Here is a 12,811-nt window from a genome sequence, read left to right on the forward strand (position 1 = left end):
GAATTAGTTTTTATTTCTCTAAAAAAAAAAAAGCTATTGAATTTTAAGGAAATCAATTAAACTAATTATCAGAGAGTGCTGATACTATCAACTCTTGATGTTTATCTTATTGTGTCTACCTTTAATGGAATAGGAAAATCATATTGATGAAATCCTAACATAGACACAATTGCTTTAGGATGGAACAAACAACAATAATACTGGAATTGACTGAGGATTAAGATTTATACTAATGGAAGGAAGAACACTAAACCCCACACCCCCCACCAAAAAAAGAAAAATTGAGAAGGTATTCATTAGGACTCCATTGAAGCAAGTGTATTGAGACTCTTGAGTGGACCTGGCCGAGTCACACAGAGTTTTACCATGGAGAAAATATATATGTAGTTAGTTACTAGTTAGTTACTTACAAAGTAGAATCATGAGTATTCATGACTCCAGATCAACTTGGCTGAGTCATACAGAGTTTTACTTTTGACTCATCTCCCCTCAAGCTTTTAAAGAGGGTATGAGAGGTAAAACCCCAATTCAACCCAATGATGGCGAAGCTTTTAAAGGTGAATCAGCACCCTCCTGAACTTCGACATCTGGCTGACTGGCATTTCAACTGGCTTGAAACTTGACTTCTTAGCGAGTAGCCTGAGCACTTAGTAGCTTACTTTCAGATCGTGTAGCTGCAAGCTGCTTAAGAGGTATCTCATCACTCCTTGGTGCAGTCATGTTGTCTGACACCTAGTTGTAATAGATTGTCTGTTGTGGGTTTACTCAAATCTGTCTATAGACCCTATGTTGACCTGGCCGAGTTCTGATTGAATGAACATGAGTACAATAGGAAATGAGAAAACCATAGAATCCGGTTGCACTGTTTTTGTTTTTTGGATACTTAGGCCCCAAGGATAGTTGAACTAATGACCTCTTAATTTTGAGGTGTTGATACTGATACATAACCTAGTTGATGCAGGCGGGCTAGGCATCTTGAAATATCTAGGTACCAGAGTATCAAATTAGTCAGAATCTAGGAGGGATAAGTGGGTCCACGGCATATTAATGATTATATTCAAACTTATTGATGCTCTATTTTAATTGTCTAGATTCACCTCTTACTTTGCGGGAGATTTGGTTTTTCTACAGTGCATTATTGTACGATAGATTTGCTGTATGAGATTAATTTCGTTGTTCTGTTACCTGTTCTTTTCACCCCTGAATAGAACTGTGAAATTTGATTTGAGATTATGAGATCCATCCCTGACTCATGTGAACGGTGATTAGGTGTCCCCTGATCCAAGACGGCAACCTGCTGTGCAGAAAGAAGAACCAGTTGTACCGCAATCTGAATCAACAACACAGGCAGCTAATGCTACAGCAGTTGTCTCACCTCCAAAAGTTGATTATGCCACTGATCTTTTTAACATGCTCTCAATGGATGGTCCAAATGAAAATGGCAGAGGCACTTCTTCTGTTGATGATAATGCATGGGCTGGATTCCAATGTATGTATGTGTGTGGCATGCAATAATATACAGTAACTAATCCTACTTCTTACACCCTCCCACCCCTTTCTTTTTCCTTGAAAGACTAGTTCTTCATGTCTAAAGTTGGTGTTATATTATTTATTCATCCAAAAAAAAAAAGTTGGTGTTATAGTGGTAATTCTATCAACTTCTTTGAACTGACTTGAGACATTAAAACTTGCAGCTGCAGAAGCATCATCCACAACAGAGACAGTCAATTCTACAAAGCGAGCTGAAAATAAGGCCTCATCCACCTCTGGAATTGAGGATTTATTTAAAGATACTCCATTAGTTACATCCACTCCAGTTGATGTAAAGAATGACATTATGAGCCTCTTTGAGAAGGTACCCACTGTAGCATTGTCGAAAGGGTTTCTGACAACTATTTTTGTTGTTCTTATGGATGGCACACTCTTGTTGGGAAGCCAGCTAGAAAAAAATTGGGAGAAAGGCCTAATTCTGATTGTAAATTTGATTCTTAACCATTTATAAACCAATCATATTTTCTTTGGCCTGACAAATGCACTGACTTGGTTTGCCCTAATCTGAAGTTTGATTTTCCTTATAAAATGGGTAACTTCTACCTTTACTTCAGTTGCATATTATTTGTGAAAATACCTATTGTCATACTAATAATAATGAGGACTACTTTTAACCTTTGATTTTTTCATTCGGAACAAGATATGGCCTTACCCTGTACCCTTGAATTTCATGCAGTCCAAGATGGTATCACCATTTGCTACCCATCAACAGCAACTTGCAATGCTGGCGCAGCAGCAGTCCCTTTTCATGGCTGCCACAGCTAAATCCAGTGCTGGCGCCCCAACGTTTCCTGGCAATACTCAGCAACCTAGCTCTAATGGCATTCATGTGCTTGGTGCCAGCGTGCCTACTCAAAACTGGTCAAATGTTGTCTATCAAGTACCTGGAATGACAGTGCCAGGAGTTGGGTTCCAGAACTATATGCAGGTAACTCCATTTAAAAAGCCTACTTGAACTGTTGAACAGTGTTGAGTCAAATGAATATGTAACTTAGTTTGCTTCTTTGCTCTTGTACTAGGTGGGAAACATGAGACCTACAAATACAGCAGTGAACTTGGTTCCCTTTCCATCTGACGGGTAAGCTCCCATCCTTTGAATTTCATTTCATTTCATTTGGGCCCTTGGTTGCGTTTATGCATAGTTTGAAATTCTAGTATCAGAAAATGATGATATTTTGGATAGAATAAATGTATCTAGCGGATTCCTTAATCTTGTTCCTCTATTGCAGCATGTATAATATAGGGTCAGTTGGCCCAACCAATGGAGTGGCTACTACCAGTAGTGGAGTCAATAAGCCTACCTCTGCATCTTCTGTTTCTTCTGTCAATCCTACTCAATCGGTGAAAGATGACGATTTCTCATCATTAATGCAGGGAATGTTTTCAAAACCTTAGGCACTCAGGGAGTTGAGGGAAAAGATTTATTTCATCTTACACCAGGTTACTAATTTACAAAAAATATAGCCCTTGTGGGGGTGGGGGGAAGGAATTTGCTGTATTGAGCATTTTGTAGATGAAGTTTCAGTTTTTATTTTTATTATATTATCTCTTTTCCCCTTAAATTTCGGAGATGTCTTCATTTGTACTGGTAGTGTATTCGGATCAATAAAGATGGGTTTAAAATTGCTTGGATCATTTCGTCGTCGTGATTCTGAGTGATGCTTGGATAGGATTTGGAGGTCAGATCATTCATAATTTATTGTGTGTGCCATTTAAATAGAATTTGATCTTTAGAAAAAAATTCAAACTTCAATTTCAATTTGGATACCTATGATTGTTATTGTTTCATCAGAAATTATTGTACAGAAATCGGCTTAGAAGTTGAAAATAGGATAAATGTTCTTTCTGTGCAGCCCTAGTATCTGCACCTTTTTTTTTTCTTTGGGTAGTCTTAAGTATATCTGCTATGTTGCATATCAAACGGGGCTGGAATTTGTTGGTGGATTAGTTCCAATGTTCCCTACTTATGTGTCAAGTTTTTGTCCTTCTGTTACTCTAGGTGCGGATCCATTGAAGTCCCCGATATTATGTATCGGCAAAATGAGTTTGTGATTTCCCTCAAATCTTGGAAAAATGAGGTCTTTGGTGATCTAAAGCATAGGAAGGCCCTTTTATCTGAACAGATTTGAGTTTTTGACTCTTTGCCACCATCTCAAAGAATGTCTCCCTTATTGTTGGATGCCTCTTTAAGACCTTGTGATTATTATTGGAGGTAGAGGAAGTTTTTGGAACCTGGTGAAGAATGATAATATGCAATATGTACACTCTTTCTTCAATACCCTTTCTCTCCCTTTCAGTGTTCACTACACATTGATTACTTTAGTTCTATTAGCCTATGTGCAATACTTTATCTGATTCGAGATAAAATTCTAGCCAATAAGGCTGCAGATTTTCCTGCATCGGTTAGAATCCCTTTCTCCGGTTGATTTTATCCAGAATAGATAGATTTTTCAATAATATTATAATTACTCAAGAAATCTTCCATTTTCTGAAGTCACATGAAGGGGAAGAGGGATGGGTGGCATTCAAGTTCCTTTCATCAGTTTCTTATCCACCAATATCGAGGGTAGTAGTTTCAATTTTTTTAGTCCTCTTATGGTATTCTTCATTAAGCCCTTATTTGTTTATTGTAGCAATGGAATGACATTTTTGCATTCTTAATGTGTTTATAGTAACTTCAATCTTTTTCAAGGAATAGAGAGAGGTAGATCTTGGGTCTGCTATTTTCCTCACGTGTTGAGTTCTAACTCAAATGGAACTGGTCACGTGGTAAATTAAAGCTTGAAAAGATGTAGTACATAGTGGTTTAAGCTAGGGGTGTAAGTTTGGCCTTAACGACCCAAACCCACCTTGAACCTGAATCATGTCTAACTCGGTGATGAGGGTTAATTCGTCCCAGCCCGACCCAACCCTAACAAGGGTTGGGTGGGGCCTGGTTGATACCTAAGCCCGACCTAGCCAACCTAGCATGATTTTAACCCTGATCTATTATTGTATTTAGTAATAGTGTTCCTCTCCCCCGAGGCCAACATCATGTGTTATACAAACATTACAGAAGGTCAGAAGCTGTCTATATGACTTCAACCCACATCATGTGTTACACTAGTTCCATACTCTTACCTATTGAGGTAAGACGACCAAATGGCTAAACTATTTCCCCCATTTTCTTTGCATAGGCTATCTTTGTGTCTTTTGTCATGTGTTGATATAAACTTTAGATACATTAACAATCATAAAGAATTGAGCCAAAATTTGGTCTGTCCAGCTTCGATGAGATATAGTAATGCCAGGTAATTAAAAGGTCTATCTTATAACCAAATTGACAACCTTGTTTGTTGCAAATTTATGGATTGTGAGTGGTAAAAGGCTGGCCATAGTCTTAACATCTCCCCACCCCCACTTTGGTAAGTATGGACTTAACATTTGTGACCCTTTGTAGGAAGAAAAAAAAAAAAAAAAAGGACGAGCCAGGGTCAACCCGGCCTAACTTGTAGGGTTGGGTCTAAGCGTGAACCTGATAGGATTAGGTTGAGTTTTAAGAAACCTAGCCCAACTCGGTCTTATTTCACCCCAAGTTTAAGCTTACAATATCGGGCACTGATCACTGTCAATGTCAATCCGCATCGGTCTATATCAGTTGGGATCAAATGGTTTTGCCCTTTCTTCAAAAATCATATATTTTTTTTTTCCTTTGGCCCACACCATTGGTATTAGCCGGGAATACAGATTGGATGATTCAACCGATCCAATACCAATTCCTCAAACCTTCAATGCAGGGCACTTGGGAATAAAAAAGATGGATGAACATACAGGAAAGGTGAACGCCTAATTCAATGAAGTCTGTTTTGTTTTTGTAATTTTTTTTTTTTTAATTATTATTATTATTATTATTATTATTATTATTATTAACTAAAATTCATGAGATGGATAATTATTTTTTTTTGGGACGAAAATCACTTAATTAAAGTCTGCTAATGAGAATCTCCTTACAGAAATCAGAGAGGAATGTACAATGAAACGAGATGGGCGCAACCACTAAACACGTGAAAGACAAAGTCTGAAAAACCCAAACGCATGATAATTAGCATAAGAATTCTGATATATATTAGAAAAGTGAAAATGAATTGAAAGAAAAGAAGATCTACGTTAGAGAACATGTATGACTAATAGACTTGTAGCCCAATCTATAGAGTCTGGGAGAACATGAGATAGATAATAAAATCTACTTTGAAACTGACATATAGCCAACCTCAACCCCAGCCATTGTCTATCCATATATCCCACAATCTAATTATCATCCTTCAATGGAACGCAACAATAAGTGGCCTATTGATAAACACTTCGAAGAAAATTTACTGGTCGGTAGCAGGATATTTCTTGACACCCAGATACTGCCCCGACCAGAGAAATGGAAGAGAATAGTCCGGACGACGACAAAACCAAGAAAGATCCACCACCTTCCATATAGAAGTGAGAGCGTGGGAGAGCGCGATTCCAATTTAAAAATGAAAAAAAGACACCTGGAAGTGATCCTTGCAATGGACGGTGCCGGTCTACGAAGGAAGGAAGGAAGGAAGGAGACTGCGCGTGAAATCTCTCTTTCTCTCTCTAGCTCCATAGAGTAATTATTAATGGATTTACCAAAACGCTCTACGTCGTCTTATGCCTCTTTCATCCCCTTTTTTTAATGTCTTTTCTTCTGTTTTATTTTTTCCTCTAAGCCTCTCTCTGAACGTCGACGGTTTCCATTGTCAAAGGGAGACGTTCCATTCAGAGATTTCAGACAACGAAAATTTAACAAGTGGGTAGTGGTCACTCTCATCCCCATCCCTATCCCCATATCGCCCTTCAAGCCCATGAGTTAATGATGAGTGGAGGGCGTTTGTCTCTCTTTTGTTCAATCGGTCACTATCAGATTAGTATTATAGATTGATGGACAAAGATAGTCCATGGCCCACCAATTCTTGGACAAAAGATGATTAAATTTATCCCTATTGTGTTGGGTCCATTCCCAAGCCAAAGGCCCAAGACTGATTTTTCCCCTCGTGTGAAAATCATTTGCAATGACTGCATCATTGCAGTGAATATTGAATAGTTAGAAATTTCTTCTCATTGTGGAAGATGTGAATTCTATTCCTCTCTACCCTCTAATATCATATTCTTGACGTTCATCTAATTTCTCCTAATAAGAAAAATGTTTTTGTCCGAGAGAGTAGATTACACCAACACCTCATGTGTGTTCTCTATCCTTTATTTTTTTGTAAAAACTCTCTTCTCTATAAAATGATATTTGTCACCTGTTGGGGGAATAGAGATAGACATAGGGAGCATTGGCATACGTAATACTCCTAGTAGGGGTATCAATACCTAAAACGAACTAGTAAAACTGCCCAGACCAAACTGATTGAACCTGGACCAAATCGAACCAAAGGCTTATTGGGCCGGCTTCAATTTGGCAAATTATAACCCCGCCAACAAACCGAATCATACCAAAAACTGAATGAATCCGAAACTAAAATCGACTCAAAACCTGGACCAAAACCAAAATAAACTGGCAAAAAACCAAAATTAGTCCAAAATTCATTAAAAATCAAGTTTTTGCATAGTTTTGTATGAAAAATTAAATCCAAATGAAACAAAAAATCGAAACCAAATGGATACAAGAAACCAAATCCAAACTGCACCGAAACTAGAATTTTCCTATTGGTTTGGTTTTGGTTTAACTATTCCCACACTGAAACCGATTCAGCCCATATCGAAACCTAGCCAAACTGACCCATTGACACCCCTAGCTCCTAAAAAAAAAATAATAATAAATCATCCCTTCTGCTTATTATATTGTAGCCAAAGGATTATTTGTGCAAGCGGGATAAGGTACTGCATCAATGAAATGTGTCAAAATAATATCGTATATAAAAGCGCAACAAGGTCATTTCATGTGTGGAGAAAATAGATAGACAGAAATGCTAATGTATCCTATCTCGATGTCTTATAGAATTTTTTTCTATATTTTATAAGGATTGAGAATCGCTATCTAATCACTTGGCCATTGAGCCAACAAGTGGATCAACCAGGGAATCACACATGCATCCAACCAAGTGGCAGAGTGGTTTCTGGTCCTTTATTTATTTTTTTGTCACTAGTCAGTAGTACCAAAGGGATTAGAATGAAGCTCCGGTGATCTGAAGCTCTAATAAATTAAGTGATTTAGGTATCATTTGCGTTCATGGGGCTAATAATACGGGTTTGACATTTATACCTAAACCCGAATTTTTCAACCCCACATGCCCACCCGCATCTCTAATATTCCGTAGCTGCAAATGTTGGATTTGCGTTTTACCATCAAAAACCCCCCGCCGCCTTCGTCATAAAAGTCAATGATTCTATATAGGCTGCTGGTGTTGAAACCAGTTTGTAAGGCAAATCAGCTCCCCATGACTTGACGCGTGTTTCTCATCTATTCTTTTGTAAAAACACGTGTCATAATTTAGGTATACAGGGTTGGCGGGTTGATCCATGCCCGGTTGGGACTATTGTATAAAGGATCCAGCTCTTCTCCTTATCGTACATTGCCTTGATCGGCCCATAGCTACTAGGCCAGCACCATGTGATGAGATGATGATCCAACATTTTGAGAAAAGGCACGAATAATATGGCACTGACAAAAACATGGAGAACGAGGCATCAAGAACTAGTGGATCATGCCTAAACACGTGGGGCGACCTGAGCAATGGGAGCTCAGGAGAGGAGTCCGAATGCTTGTATACATGCCTCTATAATTTTCTAACCAATTTTCTTTGATCATGTAGGTTTCTTATATATGAATCATAATTCTCTCTCTCTCTCTCTCTCTCTCTCTCTCTCTCTCTCTCATTCTCTCATACGTGCCATTGATTTGTCGTGTGAGAAGTAAATATGCATCAACAATGGTAATGAGTCAATCCCTCGCGTTGACTAAGATACATTTTTATGGTAGTCAATGTCAAAGATTTTACCATGTTGAAATCATTAATATTTGTTATCGCATTCATTTTCCAATTTGAAATCTAATATCAAAATTGTATCTTCTATCTATCCCATTTTAAGATGATGTGGTAATTTTGAATCATTGGATAGATAAGTGCTTATCTAAATATTGCCACTTGTCAATTTTTTACATTCACTCGTATATCCCTCACATGTACCGTACTATGACTTGTATTATGCATTCTCAAATGTCATTTGATCTAGAACTTGATAAGTGAGAAAAGGACTCTTGACTTGTACCAATCTAACAAGTTTGTGTCCTATCATTATTACTTAGTGGACAAAAAAAAAAAATTACAAGTTATTAGATACCTTAAAGGTATCAATAACGAAATCCCTTTGAACAAAGAATGGACAAAACATTTAAAAGCTACTCTTGCAAAGACATGAACTCATCCTTCTCTTCTTCTCATATTTTGTTTGGTTTTCTCTCTTGTGACGATCACACATCCACACCTCATGAGGTGAGAGAAACACTTAATTTGGTTATTTATCCTTTTAATGTGGGTCTATAAGTACTAGTATATGCTAAATACGCATAGTTTGTATGATTAAGTAAAGTACATTCCAATTCAAAAAAATACGATTTCCTTAGTTTTTAGCTTTTTAGGTCATGCCACCGGCCAAGAATCATGAAACATCCACAGCTCATCTCTTTTTTAAGCCATGCTCTTCAATGCACATTCGACGACTAAGAGTATCGAAACACATACCTCAACACTTGGGCGATCATCTCTCGAATCTCAAAACCTCAAACCAACTTGGTCTGAGCTTAAAATGGACTGGCAAGGCTAGTGGGTATAGTGGAATTTTATTTTATTCTTCTTCTTTATATGAAGTTTTATGTGCTTTTGCCGACAACGTGAATTATATTATAAGAAATGTTGGAAACGGAACTACAAGAGGAAAGCTTGCGTATTGCTCCACCTTTTGATACCAAATAGGTAAGCATCCTTAAGCTTTACTTTCTTTTCTTTTTCTGAGTTTGGAGTCTTTAGACCACCTACCCATACCTAAGGGATGGACTATGGACTTGCTCTTCTGGTGTATAACCAAACCTGGCCACATATTTATGGGTTATGGTTGACTTCTCTTGAAAGTTAAAAAAAGAGACTGAGAGCGACCAATGCCAAACTGGCTAGTAATCGGTGTCTTGTATGCATGGGCTACTATTGATTGAGCTGGGTAAGTAAGTAAGAAGGAAAGTCAAGAGGCAATATCATGATAAATATGTATATATGTTTTTTTTTTTTTTTTGGGCAAGGGTTACATTTTTTTTCGTTAAATAAAATTAGGGTTACATCATCCCTCCCTTTATATAAATAAGAAATGCAGGACACAAGATACATGATTTCAATTCTTTACTATTTTTATAGCTCTTGTTTACCTTAATATAGATAATTTTTGTTGCACAAAAATCCGACTCAGGGCAACAGAGAATCCTCATCAAAGTCAGTTTTGACCTCTCTTATACACTATTTTAGTTTATTTATCTTCAAGTGATAAGACAAAAGGATGGCATAATTTTCTGTCGTAACAATAATACAATGGACATTGAAACCTAATTAGGACTAGGCAAGTGGTGTCATTGGTATCATTAGATTGCATTAAGGAAGAGTAATTTCGACTTTGTACCTAAAATTCCATCACAGGTCACATGCATCACCAATGGTTTTTCCTTTTCTAGGAATTACAAAGTCGTCACCTTGATGGTTAAACCGAGTTTTTCTTTTTTCGTGATGATAATAGAATCGCTTCACCATGAGATCTAACCCTCTAATTCAACAGAAACCTATTTGGAAACATAGTTAATGTTGTACACGGAATTACAGCATGGACAAAAGAGAACCCAGTCTCTCCTTCCCGTGGTCCATGGCAGGACTAGTTTTGTAATGGATCGAGTATAGGTGTCAACACTCCATGTGGCCATAGGGCCGGTCGATCCTTAGTCCTGACATAGTGACATGGGTGTCGGTTAGCATTTCTCACCATTAAAGCACCACAGCTGTATTTCAGTGCAGTGGAATCAGTACCAAGAAGATAAAACTACGTAGCTGCCTTCCTTCATTAATAGCTGGGATATGGCATATGCGTCATTTGATTGGACCAGGCCAGGCTTGGCTTGGTTAGGTTAGGCTAGGCTGGGCTGGACTGGAGCTTATGATTTGTTTGGTTCATATTGATCCCGAGAGATACAAATCTCGAGTGTGTCAGTATAGTCAGCCAGAGTCAGACTCATGTAGTACTGTACCAGCCATGTCGACCACCTCGAGGCTAGAGCAGAAAAGGCAGAAAGCATAGAATCAAAGATACTATGGTTGAGAGGTGAGATGGACCCCCAAGGCATTTGATCATTTTTGCTCTTTTCTGGTTTTTCTTTGGTGGACCCTTGACACGTCACATGTCTGGTAACACAATTCATAGTCTTTAACCATTTCTGACCTAGACACGTAAACAGAATGAATACAGATTGAATTCGATCGGATTTGAATATTCTTTGATTAATTATAGGTATATAGGTGGAAATGTAATCCCATAAGTAATGCAGAAGGTAATGGAAAAATAATTATAAACAATGCATATATATTTATAAAGTTTGATAAAATTATTTACATTATAGATGAGATTAAATTCTCCTTTAATATTACAACACTCGTCTTTACATTTTTTAGGATTGCTTACAACAAAAGTAAATATCATTATAAATATATAACGAAGAACCCTAATATTAAAAGGTATAAAATTGTTCTCAAATAAAAAAATTCAAATAAAGACATCACCCCTCCACACCCCTGCTACGCAAGGGGCTTCTCGCCCCCTTCAACCCCCACGACCCACTTATTGACAAGTGGGACCGCCGTTCTATCGGAGGGCCTATAGTTGTAGTACTCTTTGGATTAGTACAACAATCTCTAAATAGACATGGATGAGAATCAAATTCGGACTTTTTATTATCTATTTACATCTCTAACTTGGGTAATCTATACCTTCCTCCTTTAATGACAGCCAATAGATGCAATTTGCTCTCAATACATGCCTCTAAGTTGTCTTAACTATTGTTCTTATTCTTTAAAACTTTTATAATTGTTTTTCAGATAATTTGAATTTGGTTCTGGATAACATCTATACGGATAAGAATAACTCTAAACATATATGAATTGAAATCGTATTTTTGATTAAAAGATTAGTGAGATCGATCTCAACTGATACCAAATCAATCCGGACGATATTGACCAAATCGATCCGGTTTTTAAAATTTTGCTTCCGATCCTTTTCCTTTCTTTCCTGACGGTTGAAAAAAACACAAGGAGAGCTTAAGAAGTAAAAACAAATGAAGGAAAGCGTGGTCGGTTTAGGGGTGCACCACGAACTTACCAGCGATGGGCACATGGCGAAAGCTGCACTCCAAATGGCCGCACCCATGGGAAATGGGACCGCCGCTTCAGGATCCTCCTGCAGCCTCCGCACTCAACGGTCAATTATATGACCGTTGTGACACTCTCCAGTCATTATTCTCTTTTTAAATTTCAAAAAATAAACTCTGGAACGGATTCCCAATTTCCCATCATGTCTCTTCCTTCTGCTTCTCTATTTAGTCCTTTTTTTAAATTGACAAGTACTGTTAGGCTCTTAAAAGTAAGTTGTGTTTCAGATTCTCTCTCTACAAAGATTCCCTTACTTTAATTAAACCCCCTACCCCACGCCCCCATGTTTTTATCACTAATGACTTCTAGAATTATCCACTAGTTATTTACTTCCACCGATATGACAATTAAATGTATGATTAAAAATTCAATCCCTCTATTTGTTTACTTAAGATGCGTTTGATAGTCATCTTATTTTATACATGACATTTCATGTTAAAATTAGAATTTTTATTTGTGTTAAAATTAAATTTTAGAATGAAACTTAAATGTTAAAGTATGCTAATCATGTTTTAATATTTCTCGTTTTAAGTTTTTTTTTACTCAATTCCCAGTTCGTTAAAAAAAAAAAAAAACCAAATCGTGGACATCAAATAGAAGATTTTATTTTCTTACTATCACTAAGAAAATGCTAGAAATGTTTTTGACTACCAAACGCAGCACTATTAATCCATGAATGATTTTAGGAATTAAGATCCATCAGCCATGTCGGGCAATTCATAACAATATTGTCCAACTTTAATCCAAAAACCTGGCCCGTATCAGTTCGAATGATGGGTAAAACAGTCAAAAATTCAATTTTTTTAAAT

At 37.3% G+C, this 12,811-nt stretch overlaps 1 protein-coding gene across 1 annotated transcript in view; it reads left to right on the plus strand.

Annotated features, from left to right (window-relative positions):
• LOC122083105 (ADP-ribosylation factor GTPase-activating protein AGD5-like) overlaps positions 1 to 3,186 on the plus strand; it is a 10,138-nt gene extending 6,952 nt beyond the window's left edge. Inside the window, exons 7-11 of the mRNA XM_042650796.1 lie at positions 1,270 to 1,489; positions 1,695 to 1,855; positions 2,228 to 2,479; positions 2,571 to 2,629; positions 2,781 to 3,186. Of these exons, the coding sequence (XP_042506730.1) occupies positions 1,270 to 1,489; positions 1,695 to 1,855; positions 2,228 to 2,479; positions 2,571 to 2,629; positions 2,781 to 2,946 (858 nt within the window). The 3' untranslated portion in view covers positions 2,947 to 3,186. The remainder of the gene's footprint in view (positions 1 to 1,269; positions 1,490 to 1,694; positions 1,856 to 2,227; positions 2,480 to 2,570; positions 2,630 to 2,780) is intronic.
• The last annotated feature ends 9,625 nt before the right edge of the window (positions 3,187 to 12,811 follow it).

Source organism: Macadamia integrifolia, chromosome 7, assembly GCF_013358625.1.
Source record: "Macadamia integrifolia cultivar HAES 741 chromosome 7, SCU_Mint_v3, whole genome shotgun sequence".
Lineage (NCBI taxonomy): Eukaryota > Viridiplantae > Streptophyta > Magnoliopsida > Proteales > Proteaceae > Macadamia > Macadamia integrifolia.